Source organism: Lethenteron reissneri, chromosome 14 (assembly GCF_015708825.2).
Source record: "Lethenteron reissneri isolate LAM-NWPU_2019-01 chromosome 14, ASM1570882v1, whole genome shotgun sequence".
Lineage (NCBI taxonomy): Eukaryota > Metazoa > Chordata > Hyperoartia > Petromyzontiformes > Petromyzontidae > Lethenteron > Lethenteron reissneri.
This window is the reverse complement of record NC_083792.1, coordinates 10649053-10660307: the sequence shown is the minus strand read 5'-3', so window position 1 is coordinate 10660307 and position 11255 is coordinate 10649053. Positions and strand designations below refer to the sequence as shown.

The 11255-nt window shown below is 47.3% G+C and overlaps 2 protein-coding genes across 4 annotated transcripts in view; both read left to right on the top strand.

Annotated features, from left to right (window-relative positions):
• Positions 1–3107: 3107 nt before the first annotated feature.
• On the top strand, positions 3108–10177 carry LOC133342383 (T-box transcription factor TBX6-like). Of its 3 annotated transcripts, none has more exons than XM_061551519.1 (5): positions 3108–3496; positions 7712–8142; positions 8604–8804; positions 9437–9922; positions 10040–10177. In XM_061551519.1, the coding sequence occupies exons 2-4, from the start codon at positions 7804–7806 to the stop codon at positions 9821–9823; spliced, it is 927 nt and encodes a 308-aa protein (XP_061407503.1). In that variant the 5' UTR covers positions 3108–3496; positions 7712–7803; the 3' UTR covers positions 9824–9922; positions 10040–10177. The 3 variants fall into 3 exon arrangements, with proteins under 3 accessions (XP_061407503.1, XP_061407501.1, XP_061407502.1); XM_061551517.1 differs by having other exon boundaries at positions 3108–3547; positions 7723–8142; XM_061551518.1 differs by lacking the exon at positions 3108–3496 and having other exon boundaries at positions 4190–8142.
• A 124-nt stretch (positions 10178–10301) lies between these two features.
• The window catches only part of LOC133342384 (MAX gene-associated protein-like), a 37688-nt gene continuing 36734 nt past the window's right edge, over positions 10302–11255 (top strand). The window contains 1 exon segment of the mRNA XM_061551521.1: positions 10302–11204. Coding sequence (XP_061407505.1) covers positions 10707–11204 — 498 coding nt within the window. The 5' untranslated portion in view covers positions 10302–10706.

Here is an 11255-nt window from a genome sequence, read left to right as displayed (position 1 = left end):
GCCAGAGGCAGCCAAGGCAGCACCGACAAGTTCCAGGGTATCCTTAGGGGGCCCAATGTTCTTCGACAAGTCCGTGGGTATTTTGTGGGGTGTCTTCAGGAAACCAGTCCTAGGGGATCAATGGTGGGTCGGGCCCCCTTCCCAACTCTATTACCAGTCCCATCCATTGTTATTAACCCTTCTAGTAATGTCCTGTTCAAACGCCTTTTCTTTTCAGTCAATATGATTTCTCTAATCTGTTTCTTCTCTGATCTTTCTGTCTCTTAGCACGATCCAACATACTTTAGTTGTCAGAATGCATATTTACAATCCATGTCATGGCAGGTATTATGTACTGCTCCGTGTGCAAAATGCATGTCAGTTTATCTCGAAATATTAACTGGCTGGGAAAAAAACACGGTATGAGGATAAATAGAACAAATATAAAGGATACTAGAACCTAGCTTCAGGCAGGAAGTGCCAAATAAGTAAGCAGTAAGTTTGGGGAATACCCTCTACTGAATGGTCGTTCATTCAGTATCTAAGATCCAACTCTACCTAAATTACTCTTGCATCCTAAAATTATGTTTCTACTCTTGACATAGATATTCATATTACTAAATTATAGTGGCAAAAACTATTAATAGGAGGAAGTACATTAGAAGTCGAGTTTTAACCTTAACCATGCCTTCAACTTTGGACAGCTTATCTTTAATAAAATGGGTTTTATAGCCATGCACAGTCTCCCTTTTTGATTTGATCGATTGTGCATTGACTCATTTGTATTGTGCCCCATTTTATATTTCGCCATTGCCGTTTTGTTCACTTTATCTTAAATCTGCATTCGCATCAAAATGTAATTTTCATAAAAATCGTAGTCAGGATCGTAGATTCTGGCTACATACTAAGAACTAAGCTAAACTTTTTATTTTATCAGGTAAGGCCCACTGATCTATATAGCTCTTTTTCCAAAGCGACCCTGGTCACAAATGATAGCTCAACATAGTGGCGTATCACGTAGAACTTTATAACAGCCAAACACTGTAAACCCATGTTTCTAAATGTAGAGGGGAAAACCGGAGAAAAATCCATGTGACTACGGGGAGAGAGACACGCAAACTCCAAATATACAGGCATCAGGGTCGGGATCCTGTATACCAAGCGAGGTAGTGAACATCTCGCCACCGTGGCTCCCCTATGTTCAGGGCCCACCATTTTAGGGGCAAAGCATGAAATGAACATGCTACTCTTGCTACTGGTCTGCGTCCAACGAAAAGCACGTGCTCCATGGCGGTTTTATAAAAAGTCAAGCAGGCCCAACTGAAAAGGCTGACGTTGCAATGGGGGAGGGAAAAAGTACTTGGGTGGAGCTTACTGCCAGCCAAGACAATCACATGATCGTCTTTGTTCCCACACCAGCCAACCAGCCACGAGCACTTGCTCTCCCAGTGACTATAAAGCTACCCTGCGAATTTGTTTCTGCTCAAAAGGGCCCATTTCCACGCGGGTTTTTTTGTTTGAATTCACAAATTGCCGTTCCTTTTTCAGTCTTGTCTGCACGGTGCCCAGAGGTGGTGAGACGTCTTCACTTGGCGGTAAGCTTGTACTGGTAAATACGTGAGCATTGTGACTTTTTGTATTATTCAAAGGTATTGTAGCACGTCTATAAAACTTGCGCATAGGGGCTGAGGAAGAAAGAAAACCCACAAGTGTATAATTACAGTACTGTATCTGCTTTGTAAAATCGATCGTTGGTCAACCTGAACAATATAAGGGACAATAATTTGCTATTTTTAGCGATTTGTGGGTCATTGATTACAATGTACTGTAGCTTCTGTCGGAGAAAAAGTCTCAATTTAAAACACAATCTCTTGACAAAGAACTAGATCTGTGCGATGTCTTCATAATAATACACAATCTCTTTAAAATGGTCGCATGTGTATTACTGTAACCATCACGTCATTGTGTCTAAAGTGACACGGGGGTTTTCTCATGAAACGCATTAAGAATGCTTTTGTGTATTTAGCAGCGCGTCAGTTTAAGACACACGAGGAAGGAGCGGTCTGACGTTTCTCGTTGCATTATCTGCTATTATTCATGAGTTCATTGCGAGTGTCGAGGTGGTCATCCAGCTACGAGATGCCTTGAGGAGAGAGATCGATTTCGCGTGGCTTTGGTATTCATTCGTCGATGAAGGGGCGCGCACTCGAGTGGTTTATTACACGGGACCATAGTTTGGCTTGCAACATGGCCCACATTCGTTTTTCCCCGCGGCAGCCATCTCAAGTTCAAGTGCGAGCCACGTGGCTGCCGCGTGATCAGAACCACGTGGGCGGAGGTGGGGGGGGTGACTCGCGATAGGGGGGGGGTGTACGTGACAACGGAAGTGACGTCACTGCGCGAGGTATGTGACGCGTTCGACGTTAAGTTGCAGATTCAAAATAACTTTTCATTTTAGTTGTTAGGTTTTTTTCTGAGGTGTTAATTGACGTCGCTTATTCATTAGGCTATTTTGACGCGCGTTAGATATCGTTGATTAAAAAAATATATATAACGCGTTGTCGATCGTCGGTTTTTTTTCTCTTTAACGGCGGGTCACGTGGGGCTGCGGCGTGGCCTGCGCATGCGCAGTGGCTCTGAGCGCCTGCGTGCTTCTACGCGCCGTCGACGGTCGTCGAAGAGCGGGAAAAAGGTTCGTGAGGAGGGAGGCGGCGAATCTTTTGACGATTGCGCCCCTCGAGAATTATTAAACCGTTTCTTTAAATCGCAGAAATTAAAAAAAATCATCGGGGGTTGCCATCAACTCGAGCGTATAACAATAGCGCGACGTCGTGCGTAATGCGGCGAGCGAGGCGTTCGTTTTCACTTTGCATTCTCTAGAGCGTTTCAGCAAATGCGCGGCCGCTCCACCAATCGGGAGCGAGCTCTCGATCACGTGGCTGCCTCGCTCGCCAACGGTGAGGCGGCGCCGTTGCTTATCCCAGTTGGGGTTTTGAGTGCGGGGGGAGGGGCCGTGACGCGCTCGGGGTGTTGCGGGGGGGGGGCCGTCACGTGCTCGGGGTCTCGCGCGGGGGGGGGGAGGGGGCGTTTCCCGATACGCACCGGGAACCGGAAGCGCGCTCGGCGTGCTTAACGCGTGCGCCACGCTGCATTGTCTCGTCGTCGTCGGCGAGCGTGGCGGCGCCGCGTGTTTGTTAACCGCAGCGCTCGACGAATCGTACCAATTAATAACAGGTCGCAGACGCCTTCGAAGCGTCGAGCTTCTCTGTCGTTTGTCCCGGCAGTTTTTTTTATTTCGATGCTGCGGCGGCGCTGAGCCGCGTGTTGGGAGGAGGCGTTGGGGGGGGGGTGGTCTCTGTGTCCCCCTGGCGGGAGCGTGGGTTATGGACCAGCTCGGGCACGACAACCGGGACCAATGTCTATCGGCAGCAGCCACTGTTTATCATTACGATTGCTACCTCAGCTACTACTGCTGCTGATGTTGCTACGACAACGTTCTTCGCTCCGCGCTGCGCAGGTTTTTCAAACAAGACGACGCGGGCACTTGTGCGGTGTGGTTTAAATGTTCGTGTAGCCATTTTTTTTTCTCAACACACTTTGTTAATTGAAGCCGTTTAGTGGAAAAATGTTTTGGCCGAGCTTCTGGCTCTGTGTTAAAACTACGTAGAAGCGATGTATCTGTCAACGTGGCAATTTGTAATCGTCACCAAAGATGGTTTAAAGTGGTTATTGTCGTAAGGCGAACCTATCACGTGCTCTCTCACGATGGCTCGGTTGGCCCTGAACGCGTGCAATGGCAGCTCCGCGTGTTGACGCGATGTTTTGTTTATTTTAGAACGTTCTGCTTTTATGCTCGGCCTTGAGTTGAGCCTCTTGGTTGTGTTCTTTCATCGCAAGCGATTTGTTAATAACCACTGTGATAAAGATACCCACCCACACACACACGCACACTATTAAGGTTTATAACATGACCGTCAAAATCCGCCTCACGTGAGTGAAGCGGCGCGTCAAGGAATACGCCCATCAGGGCTTCGAGACCAAATCCGATTGGCGCAAATCCCTTCGTAGTACTCTTAGGTTTTTTCGGTAAAGTCACGTAGGTAAAAATAAAATATGAAATAATAATAAATGAAAATAAATCAATTGTTAAAGTAATAATACAAATTCATTTTTTATTATTTCCTTTTTCATTTTTCTTTACGTGACTTTACCGAAAAAACCTAAGAGTGTGAATCCTTGCAGTCACGAAAGCTTCAAATCTAGAATCCTTTCGTAGTCTTCACGACTGCGCCCCGTGACCCACTGGGGGGGGGGGGGGGTCCCTTACCGCTCGTCTCGTGGTCAGTGGTATCCGTCCCCCTTTACGCTTCCAACAACTGGCCGGCGTTAATACATATTTATATTTTTTAAAGAATTTCCCACAACTCCAGATAAGCAACACGGTCGGCTACGTGCGGTGCGAAAGAAGTTGGACATACGTACGTGCTAGGGAGAGGGGGAGAGATGGCTCCAGCCAAGTCAGTGTGTCTTAACAGGTCGGCTACATCGCTTTGATGGTCGTGTTTGTAGTATGAAAACACAGGCGCATGCTTGAACCCAGCGAGGTTTTGTTGTTGCTGTTGTTTTGTCAACTCACGGGGACGTTCAAGCATCATCGCATGTCCACACAATAATCGTCGGCGTGATAGTAGTGGTCGCTTAACGACGCCGCAGTTTGTTGAGTGCTCGCTCAGGTTTAGCTTCGTGTACACACACACCATCCTTTTGTTTCATAAACGGGGGTACGTGCGAGATATTTTCTTTACACTATCTGGAAGTGGTGTGAGCGGCGATAAAAACATTTCGACATTTCGTGTACTGCATATACTGCGCTTCGTAGACTGCACGGCCCAGGTAGAGCGGCGGGGGGGGGGGGTGAGTCACGGTGCGTTCCCGGTGTTTGCGTTTATTCTTAAATGGATAAACATTGGCCACGTACCAGCTTTGTCTTAGTTCAACATCGTGCTCGTGTGGCTCTTAGTCCGGCAATAATAATCATTTAGCGGTGACGCGACACCTTCATCTTATCTTTACCGAGGGCGTGATCGCGTTTGTTTAATTCCACAAAGGGGACTTTTATTCGCAAGCCCTTTGTGTCCATCGCGTTGTTAGGATATAGTACTTTGAGACTGTTACAACAGTAGTGCCAATTTGATAGCGTATCGTGATTTATAGCCAGAACTCGTGCTGTTCTGGTGAGCTACCACCATGCGCAAACAGATTTTAATCGGGCTGCGGGCTTACGCGATGGGCAGCAGATAACTTTTGTTGTGGTGTACTTCTATGATCCCCGCCTTAAAGAACCCGAACCGACTAGCTTGGGTTGAAGTGTGATAACCGAAAACCCACAGGAGTCCTTACATATGTGGCGATGTCTTCATTCGGCAGTGGAATGTACATTTAAAACGCTGGTTTTCGTACCTAAGAACAACAATCATCTATATTTGTTTATCTGGTAAGGCCACGCAGAAGTTTTTATGCCAGTTTTTTTTGTTTCGGCCAAGTCGTGGTTTTTATACCTAATTTAGCATAAAACTAATACGTGGCCTAGCCCAAAAAACAAATATGATCGTTCGTGTTACAGGCTGTGGTGTTCCAGTGATCACCTCCGTGTTGATGTCGACCACGGGGGGGATCATTGAGGAAGAAACATGTGGGTCTTGTTGCTGTTGATGGGAGCTCACAAATGGTCGTCGGCAGGCAACGACACGATGGGGGTTGCCTTACCCCCCCTCCTCTCCTCCGTCGCTTGCAAGCAAACAACATTCTCACGCGTCACGACGCATCCCCACACACCCCACCTCCTATCGATGTGCAACTAAACCCCACACGGCCAATTGTGTGCAGAAAATGTCGGTGCTGTAGTTGAGCAGCTGCAGCAAGCAGCAGCAGCAGCTTTGCTCGGCTCGTTTTTGGGCCGCGCATAGGCCGACGACGATGATGATGATGATGTGTCTGTTTCCCACCCCACTCGGCACGTCACCAACATGGACGAATCGTGGGTCCCGTGTGTTGATCGCCGTTGTTGTGACGCACTCCGCGAGGCGGATGCGTGCGTGCGTGCTTTTTTGGTTGACGCTTATTTTCCCGAGGCGTGTTGTTGGTAGGGGTTGTTGTTATTGTGGTGGTTCATAGTCCTCGAGTTGTTGGCGTGACCCCCCCCCCCAGCAAGCAATGTTTGATGGGGCTTTTTTGCGTGCACGAGGGGTTTGGTGAGAGATGTTTACGGCTCTATAAAACAGCTATATAGCTTGGGGAGGGGCCTTACCTGGTAAAATAAAAAATAGTTTTAATAGCCGAGTTGCATGGATAATCAAAAGACAGTTGTGAAACCCCAGCGACCCACATCCACGTGTATTTTACTCACCCCGAATGTCTCTAAAAAAACATTTGGCTGACATTGTGTTGTACTTTATCAGTCGTTGAAAGTACTAAATGTTTCATTTGCATTTCTATCGATATAGAGTTTTGAAATTGGGTACCTTTTATTCGTTGTTTAATAAACAGGCAAAGGTCTCTCTTGCCATTCACATTCATTATTGGTCTAGGTTTGTGGGGTTTCATGACCAATGTTTTAAAATCACAATTTATTTTGGGAGTTGTGCTTTGTTAGTGTGTGCATATCGGTTACACAATCTGCATATTAACTTCTGGAATGCATTCAAGAATGTTAAAGGGCTGCTAACCTCATGCATGTCAATTCATCTGACATCAGCCACTCATCACCTATCAATACTGACTGTAAATATCTTGCCTAAAGCCCAAGCAGCTGAACTTTAGATTTTTTTTCCTTCCCTTAATTAAAAATAAAAAAAATTCATAGTTTCTTAAACTTTTTGTCGCGTTTTCCAACTACACAACTCCAATAATATTTGTTTGTATGGGGGTACCATATCACATAAACTCGTAAAGATGATCTCATGTAAATGAAGGAGCAGTGCGTTCGTGCTCATCGTTAATTACATGGGCCTCTTAGACATTGCATAACGTTACTTGTCATGGATCATGCCATTGCATGTCTCTAGGCCTCAATGGTATATCCGTGTGAAATATATTAATAATTATTTAAACACACGTTGACATAAAAACACGTGAAGGTATGTTACGCCTAACGTAATATTATTCTTTATAATTAATCGATTTCCCCTTTGTGCATAAACCCATTTTAAGGTCCAGTGCTCACGGGGCCAGGCCTGTTCCACTGGTCCACCGCGCCTCACCGATTCAGGGAATCTGGGAGAGACTGGGGTAGGCTTACGTTCTCAAATCCATGTGGTGCTCTTGCTGTCTTTCAACTGCAGCTCCAAGTGTGCACTTTTTAACACATTTTACTCTTTGCACGTATGAATCTCCTTTGTTAATGTCCATGTTTCTGATCCATGTAGTAGCAGGGAATTTGGCTACATTTTTGTCGACTTCTGAGCACAGACATGTTGGAACAATATTACAGAAACTATGCATATGTTTGATTTTTATTGTTATTAAGTGTTCACTGATGCTACGACTTAATGCCTTGGTAGTGTCTTGTCCATATGTGTTAGAATGAATTTCGCTATTTCAATATATTTTTTTTTTTTTCCAGCAAACATGAAAGTTAACGTGTTTTTTTTCATGCAAGTTGCATAACTTAAAAATGTACATCTATCATAACACCAATTCTTTTGCGTATTATCCTTTCAATTCCCTCTGGCAGTGTAGGTGAAGAGACCATGGCTGCGATATGAGTTGACTTCTGGTCTTCTGGAAGCCATTTCAGTCCTCAAGCCCCCCACAAGCATCACAATAATGGATTTACTTGAGTGTGGTGGCAATAGCAGTAGCGAGAGCAGCAGCAGCAGCAGGGTCGTGTCTCCTACGAGCTCTATGATCCCTCCTCCCACCTCCCTGCTGCAGGGCATGGCGGGGGTGGTGGGGGCAGCGCAGGAAAGAAATCAGGATGGCAGGAGTCCAGCTTTGAGCCCCTGCAAGCGCAAGGAGGCGCGGGGCATGGCCTACACGATCCGCTCGTCTGGCTTCCAAGTGACGCTCGACAACCGAGAGGTGTGGGAGCGTTTCCACTCGTGGGGAACTGAAATGATCCTCACCAAGGCCGGGCGCCGCATGTTCCCGTACTGCCGCTATAAGGTGGGTTGGCTCCCGTGGCAAAGTCGCATTGCGCGTGTCTCCTTGTGTCTCGGTTTGCCTTAGTTTCTGTGGCTCAAACTCTTAACTTTTGATGCAAAAGTTGCGTAGCGATTAATGAAGAAACCTTGTTATTGTTTGTAATGACTTGAAAATGTGATTACCAATTGCTAGTTCAACTTATTGGGGAACACAAATAATTGTATAAGAAAAAAAACTCCCCTCTGCTGGACAGTAGTTTATGGTTAGGACTTGGTAATGTCTGCTTTAACATGCCCTAACGTATCATCGGTTACTTTAATATCATTAGACGTGAGAACCGGGTTTATTCACAATTGGCTGTCTTGGTACCGACTCTGCTTCGACAAGTAGCCTTATAGTAGCACCCCAAGCTACCAGACCACCACCAGACATGCCCGCTTTAATGAACACTGATCTATTCTGAATGTCTGTGTTATTACCAGATCCGTGGCTTGGATCCTCAAAGCTGCTACCTGATGGCAATTGACGTCGTGCCGGTGGACGGACACCGCTACCGCTGGGGTGAGGGCTGCTGGATGCCAATAGAACGGGGGAGACCACAGATTCCTGACAGCGTCTACGTTCACCAGGAGGGTGTCGCGCCTGGCTCCTTTTGGATGTACGAGAGCATCTCGTTTTCAGAGGTAAAAGTGGTTGGCACCTTACGCAAGCGCCAGTATTATTTTAAGTGCCACGTGGAATTAGGATTGAGCGGCGGTGGTGCAGTGATTATCTCTCACTGCTCTTGGATTTCAATGATCTCGGTTATGATTCCCTCCCATGGGCAAACATCGCTGGCGAATGATATCTGAACAGATCCTGGGCCCACACTTCACAAACCTACACTGATGATGAGCATGGTCAACTTTGACCAAACAACCCCCAGAATCAATACAGCGTGGGAAGAAAGTGTCCCAAGTATTTTTAAATTATTTCCAGCTCTTATTCTATTCCATGTGCAAGAGCTTTGATAAAAAGTTAAGATTTATGTATTATTAGGCATAGGCATACCTACTTTAGGGGTACGTAAATGTATATTTTCGTGTAAAATTCGTAAACGCACAGTTGTTGGATTACATTTATGATGTAGCACGGTTAAACTTGACTCCATATTATAACCGACAACATCCGATGTGGTTTTTTTAGTGCCATTGTCATTATTTATGTTGGTCAAACTTCCAATTTTATAATCATGGCAAGGCTTCACTTTACTTTCAGTGCCTTCACAACAGCCGTTGATCGACACTGCTATGCTTGTTGTTTGTGATGGCTGTAGGTGAAGCTGACGAACACCGCTTTGGGTCAGGACGGGGTGATCTCCCTCGTCCCCATGTTTAAGTACGTGACGCGCTTCCACATCATCCGGGCCAACAAGGTGCCACGCCACCTGCGACTGGACGCGGACAACGTGCACACCTTCATCTTCCCGCAGACAGAGTTCTTTGCCGTCACCGCCTACCAAAACACGGCCATCACCCACCTCAAGATAAGCCACAGTCCCCTTGCTTGGAGCACAGAGCCAAAGCCAGACGTGTTGAACCAGGATGAGGAGGGAGGCGGTGACGGCAGTGGCTTGGCGCTCAACTCCCAGCAGGGCGTGAGGGAGAGAGGTCTCGCTGGGCTCGTCAGGGAAGAGGGATCACGCTTGCATGGTTGGGACTAACGACCGCTCGTATGATGCCAGCCGAGGAGATGGATCTGTTGGGATGTTGGAAGAAGATGTGCTGTCGGATAAGTCAACAAATGGAGATGGTGTAATAAGGTGTGTTTCTTTCTTTTACTTGTTTATAGCAATCTTTTCTTTATGTTGGCATTTAATTAGTTATTTTGAATGAATAAATGTGTTTGTTACGTGACTTTTTTTTCTCAACTTTCGCAGGAATAAGTTGAAACGAGACGACAATTCCAATGGCTGTAAGGATCAAAACACTTTGTTTGACATCAGCAAAGTCAAAGACGAACCTAATGACACCTGGCAGGAGTTGGTGGAAAACGTTGACCCTCCCTCCAGTCTGGGAGGGAAAGGAGAGTCCCAAGGTGTACTCCAGAATATCCCTTTGAGTGATTGTTTATTGCCTGTTGGGAACAGCACATGCAAGTCAAATCTCATTAGTAAGGTGGAATCTGCTCGTGCAGGAGCCATGATTGTGCCTACATCGGTGGAGCAGGGCAAGGATCCCAAGTGCCCTACTTCTCATCTGCTGAACCAAAATCTGTTTCCCGTTGTGCGCTTGAAGCAATGTAACATATCAAAGCCCACAGTCAAGCTTGGTGAACTGCCATCCTCCGTCTTGTACTCGTACAGCATTCCGCAGATTTCTCTCTCGCGATCCGCATGTGGCGACCGACCGTTGATCGTGCTGGTGAGCGAAAGTCCGCCACACTGGTCTGAGCCAACGGACGATGTAAAACCCAGCAAACTGTGTTTGTCAGAGGGTAATGGAGCTGATGTGTCAGATGTTAAGGAAAGACCCGGAAAGAGCCCTTTGCCAGTACAACCACTTCCGACAATTCCTCATTTGAACGAGGCAATTTCTGGCGATGCCATGGATGTAATCCCCGAAGATGTGAAGCCGACGCGGTCAGAATTGAATATGAGGTTGCTGAATCTGACGTCCGTGCCGAAGGATGATGCCAAGGAGACAACGGAACACCCGGACGCCCCGAAGGGAGAGTACGTGAGCGACAACGGCAAGGGCAGCGTGCTGCCAGCGCTCAAGATCGGGCACACGGGTTTCTCCTCGTGGGTGTGGACCCCGCCCAAGGAAGGCAACGCGCCGGCTTTCCAACTTCCGCCGCCCTCCTTCTCGTCGGTGTCGTCGCGCTCGGGCTCCCTTTGCTCTCGCTCGAGAACACCTTCCCCGACGCCGGGCTCGAGCCAGCCCCGGGGCCGCAGAGCGGCACCGCGTGGACTGGCCTGGGAGGCCCCCACTCAACGTACCGACGCCGCTGCCACTACCGCCACCCACCACGATCCTCACACGGAACACCAAGCCGACAGAGTTGATGTCGGAGGAGTGTCCTTCTTCTCCTTCTCCAACAAGGTGTGATGCTTGGCGTGCTGTGTGTTTGGAATGATGACCACCGTCTAGCAG